A 5,459-nucleotide genomic window follows, 5' to 3' on the forward strand; every position below is an offset into this window, starting at 1 on the left:
TGTTGTTTTTGTGAGAAAAGTTTTAAAAAGTTGTTTTTAAAAACATTTTTTTAACAATAAAACTTTTTTTTTGAAGGAGGTGAAAGTTGAGGCTGCGGTCTGAGTTCGGGTCGCAGGTGGATCGAACTGGGTCACTGGTGAGGACCGGTTCTGACCCAGTTAAACTGCTGGGTTCTGACTGGTTCGGTTCGGTTAGAAAAAAAAAGTGAGTGAAGGTGGGATGACGTCACACTTCCCACAATCCTCCCCGCCCCGCAGCTCAGACCCTCTCAGGCCTCGAGTCTCAGCAGAAACTACAGAACCAGAACCGAACCTGCGGATCGAACGGAACCAGACGGGAGTCGCTGCAGACGGGAGCTTTATTGGACTCTCCCGGTCCGGTTCGGGCTCGGTTCCGGGTCTCTGCTTGTCCTCGGGTTTGGACCGGGACTCAATGCGGAGCTGGAAACTTTTTGGTGAGTTTTTTTTTTTTTTTCCTGTAATGTGGCTCCGGGCGCGTGCATGTGTGCGGGTTCGGTCCGAACTCGTGCGGGTAAAGTTCCGAACCCAGTTTCTGTTCGGATTCTTTCTGCAGTTTTTAAATGTTTCTGCTGAATTTAATGTTTTTACTTTAATAAACAAAGTTTCTGCTCCATGAACGTGTTCCAGAAGCGGTTCCGCTCGTGCACTTTGTTGTTGTTGTTGTTGTTGTTGTTGTTGTTGTTGTTGTTGTTGTTTTGATGTTTGTTCTGTAATTTTCGGAGGTTTTTAGCCCCCCTCCTCCTCCTCCTCCTGTTGTTTCATCCAGAGGAGAAACTTCTTTTACTCCTTCAGTTAAAGTTTGTTTTTTGTTTATTTGTTTGTTTCTGAAGCAGTAAAATCTGAATCTGTTTGTTTTTCTGCCGCTGGTTTGTTGTTTTGACCTGTAAACAAAGTAAACAACAACAAAGATCCGACTTAGAAAAAAAGAAAAGAGGAAGAGGTTGTTGAGTTCATCCTGAGGAGCCGAGAAATCATCCAAAATATCCTGAAGCTGCTGCTCTGTAGTTTACCTGTAGTTTATTTCTGTTTCCCTGTAGTTTGTTGTGTTTTCCTGTAGTTTGTTTTTGTTTTCCTGTAGTTTGTTGTGTTTTCCTGTAGTTTGTTTTTGTTTTCCTGTAGTTTGTTGTGTTTGCCTGTAGTTTGTTGTGTTTGCCTGTAGTTTGTTGTGTTTTCCTGTAGTTTGTTTTTGTTTTCCTGTAGTTTGTTGNATACAGTATCGGGAAATGAAATATCGCAATATTTCAGTGTATCAATATTTTCTTGCAACCCTATTATACACTTGTGTGCGTCTTGACTTCTTAACAGCAGCTGTAAAGCATGATGATGCTGAAAACTGGATCGGCCCGATCACATGACTAAATCCGATTCTACCCAATTTTCAAAAAATGGCCACGTCTGCCACTGATACTGATACTGAGTATCTGATCGGGACATCGCTAGTTTGGATTGGCCGATTTGCCACAGATGACCCCGCCCACCTTCAAATTAAACCAATAGAACACTAACAGGTTTGCTTCAGCCCCAACAGTTGTATTAGTGGTTAGCTTCCAATATTTTTTGGTCTGTTTAGCGTTAGCAGAGCTAACATACTTGTTTAGCAGATTAATGGTTAGTGAAGGTAACTCTGATTAGCCATAACCACCACTGATCAGGATTATTCCTGAGAATTAAAGATATTTTATTTTTGCTTCATTACTGTGTAAAAAAACTAAAATATTTCCACAGCTTCTGCCCGTCGACGAGCTGCTGCTGTTCCTCATGTTCCTGTCGTTGGGTCTGCCTCCCAGAGATCTGGCGGAGAGGTTTGGCGTTCCCGGCGCCGCGGCCCGCAGGATCATCGAAACCTGGGCCCATTTTCTCTACACGGTCCTTGGAAGCAACCGTCTCTGGGTTCCACCCGAAGTGGTCCGAGCTCACCTCCCCGCTGAGTTTTCTGCTTTCCCCGACACACAGGCGGTGCTAAGCTATGTTAGCGTGTCCTGCCGGGCACCTCTCCCCGACACGGCGGAGCTCCCCGACGCGTCGAGGCTCAAGGCTCTGGTGGGCGTGGCCCCTCACGGCGCCGTCACCTTTGTGTCGCAGCTCTACGCGGCGTCCACCAGCGACCGTTGGATATTTAAACACTGCGGCGTCGCGCGGCTGCTCGGGCCGGACGTGGCCATCATGGCGGACGAAGGCTTCCTCGCCGACGCTCCGTGTAAAGTTTACCGACCTGCCATGTCCTCTAAAGCCTACGTGGAGCGGAGCCTCAGGTGGGTGAGGGAGAACAGACTCTTCTCCGGAGACGCACCACTTCCTGTCTGCCTGAGCGTCCACGAGCTCTTCAGCGTGGCGTGTTTTCTGCTCAACTACCAGCGCGGGCTGCTGGGAACGTCCTGACAGCTAAAAGCTAAATATTTAGTCTTTTTTTTGTCGTTGAGTCATTTTGCTGCTAACTTTTCAAACAAGTGGTTTTTTTTTCTGAACAGTTTTAAAGTTTGGAAAGTATTTTTCTACTTGGTTTTGTATCAAAGTCTTTGTTTACTGACATATTTATATTTTTGAATAAAAAAAAGTCTTAACTATTGTGTCTGAACCAGGGTTATTATAGTTAATTAAAACAAAACTAGAAGCAATCTTTTTTTACAATATCTTTCCAAAAATACATTCATTACATTCATACATTCATAACACATGTGTAACAATCGGTGCAGCTTCATCGTCATGATGGAAGCAGAACTTCAGGTCATCTGGATCTTTTCAGGGTTAGAAAATATCGCAATGTCAGTTTTTTCAAATATCGTGCAGCTCTAGTAGCCAAGAGTCCCATCCAGTTATCTTAAGAAATATATTTGTTTTCTGTTGTTTCAGGTCCATCACAGGTTTTCAATATTAAACCAGTGGAAAAATTAGAGCAATGTTTTGAGACTAAAATGTCCAAAACTTCCTTTATTTCATTGCAGATCTGAACAAATATGTTGTCGATCTCTTAGTTGTTTCAAGCTCTGTTTAACAACAATTCATGGATTTTTATTTTTGTGTCACATATGTTGAGCTAAAGTTTGCTGTGGTAGCTGAGAGTCATGACTTGTATTATTAGTTATGACTTAGTGTAAAAAAAAAAGTTTGTTTCTTAAAATGATTTGTGTTTTTCTGTCTCTGAATGCTTTTGTTTTGTTTTGTTGTGGGTAGGCTGTACTTACATTGGTGTAAGGGGGTGTGTGGTGGCGGTACACGATCCAGGGAGGGACCACCAGGGTTCGGTTCAGCATCTTGGCAAAGGCCAGAGATCCCAGGAAGTGGTCTGCCTGGTTCCCAAAGCGACCTGAACGACAAGATCCAAAACTTAACACGATATTCCTCCATGTCCACCTCATATTTATCAACTTTTTTTAAATTTATTGCTTTTAATTCTGTTTTGTTTGACACTGTTTCTGGTTTCGAGCTTCAAAGTTATGAATGAGCGAAGTTGCTGTTTAGCTTTCAGAGACATTTGATCCGAAATAAGGAGCTGTAAATGAATGATTACCCATGCAGGGGCAGTACAACACGTATCCGTTTTCATCCCACTTCAGTTCTTCGCAAGAAACCCAACAAACGTGAAGCAGGAGGAAAGAAAGTAAACATTTTAGTTTGAGGAAGTAGGACGCCATGACTCCGCCTCTTCTTCTTCTACGGTTTTATTGTGTTCACACGAGGCGTAGCACTGCCCCCCGCTGGTGACGAGTGGAACTACAACTAGAAACTGATTTACATCACACTTTGTGATAAAAGGTACGTTTACTTTACGTTTGATCCTTCAGAAAAGTGATTTCTGTCCAGTTTTTATACACTTTAATTAATAAATGTGAACATTTATGTAAATTCCTTCAAGTTTTCAATAGGGCAGGTAAGTTTCCTTTCATACATTTCACTTTTCCTGTAAAAGTTTCATCTCCCACTTTCCACACTGAATTCTGAAAAAAAAAAATACAATTGTTTTTCTTCTGTTCCTGTAGTTTTTGCTGTGTTTTATGAGACAAATATGATTTATTTTGTACCTTTCCCCACAACCCGGGACTGCTAATTAGGGTTAAAACGTGTTTACAGATTAGCTAAAAGCTAGCTGTAGCAGCAATTGTTCCTAAGGTTAGCAGCTAACTAGCCTAACTTAAAAAGTACATATAAGGATTAGCATATGCTCTCCAAAGTTTACTAGCCTGGTTTGAAAGTTTATCCCAATAGGTAGCTGCAAAGTGCTGTACATTTTGAGTTGTTCCAAAAGCTAGCAGCTAACTAGCCTAGCTTAAAACGTGCGCAATTAGCAATTGCTAATCTAAAAAAAAAATAGTAAACTAACCCAGTTTAAACGGTTCTTTCAACAGCTAGCTGAAAAGTAGTCTACCTTAAAGTGTGCCTCCTGCACTTTATAATTTATTTTTCAAAAGATAGCTGCTAAGTAGCATATCTTAAAATGTGCACTACAAGCTACAAAAGCTAACTAGCGTAGCATATTAAAGTAAGTCCACTCTGTTTTATCATTTACAGAAGAATTTGAAATGTAGATTGCTATTTAGAATTGGCAATTTAACTTCAGTTTCTAAAAATGTATATTAAACTTTTGAATTTCATAAAACAAAAAGTTATTTTAAAAATAGGTTTAGTGAACCATATGCTAACTGTAAAGGCTATGATGCTAAGGTAAATTCTGTTAGCTTGCGCCCTGAGTTGGGTGAATTTTTAAATATTACTTTAAGTAGACAGCCTTTTCTTTGGTATAATTATTTAAAATTTAAAGGTTTGTGTTTTTTATATGGATTTCAAACTTTGTGTACTTTGAACACTCACTTTAACACTTTTAGCAACATTTTGCTACTTATAGTTTCTGTTTTTGCTAATTTTAGCTAACTTTAACTAATTTTAACTAACACGCACTACCCTGTCACTCTATGTATTTACAGTTGTTTCTTTTCTATTGTACAGCGTCCTTGTGTGTCCTGAAAGGCGTTTTATAAATAAAATGCCTTATTGTGGCATTTTCACACAACTCTCACACAACAGATCCTTTTTTTTTTTCCGTACATTTTCCGGCTRCTTTCTCGTTCCACAATTTTTGTGCTACTTCAACCATTCATATATTAAAACATTCAGCTCTTTCATGCAGTGTCTGCTATGACTTTTGGTATTTCAGCTGTTTATAGCTTTTTAGCTATTTCAACTTTTTTAGCCACTTTTTTCCCATTGACTTTGAATGGGGCTATTTTCAACAACCTTCAAATCCTTCAAATACAGTAGTTTCTAAATCTTTACAAAACCTTACACAATTTATTCTGGTTGTGCTCTATTTTTACTCCCTTGTGCAATTTTTAGAAACGTTTTTACTAACTTTGGCTGTTTTCTGCTATTTCAGCTACAGTTCTGCTTCGTTTTGCTATTCTTCTGCTTTATTTGTGCTTTTTTCTGCTAATTTGAACTATTTG

The 5,459-nt window shown here is 40.0% G+C and overlaps 2 protein-coding genes across 2 annotated transcripts in view; both read left to right on the forward strand.

The window, feature by feature from the left end:
- LOC106523035 (uncharacterized) overlaps positions 1–2,582 on the forward strand; it is a gene marked incomplete in the record, with an annotated part of 18,386 nt that extends 15,804 nt beyond the window's left edge. Inside the window, 1 exon segment of the mRNA XM_014016322.1 lies at positions 1,746–2,582. Within this exon segment, the coding sequence (XP_013871776.1) occupies positions 1,746–2,400 (655 nt within the window).
- Positions 131–5,459, forward strand: part of plagl2 (pleiomorphic adenoma gene-like 2) — a 73,386-nt gene continuing 68,057 nt past the window's right edge. Inside the window, exon 1 of the mRNA XM_014016321.1 lies at positions 131–455. The gene's annotated coding sequence lies outside the window, so the exon portion shown is untranslated. The remainder of the gene's footprint in view (positions 456–5,459) is intronic.

This window comes from Austrofundulus limnaeus, unplaced genomic scaffold, assembly GCF_001266775.1.
Source record: "Austrofundulus limnaeus strain Quisiro unplaced genomic scaffold, Austrofundulus_limnaeus-1.0 Scaffold142, whole genome shotgun sequence".
Classification (NCBI taxonomy): domain Eukaryota; kingdom Metazoa; phylum Chordata; class Actinopteri; order Cyprinodontiformes; family Rivulidae; genus Austrofundulus; species Austrofundulus limnaeus.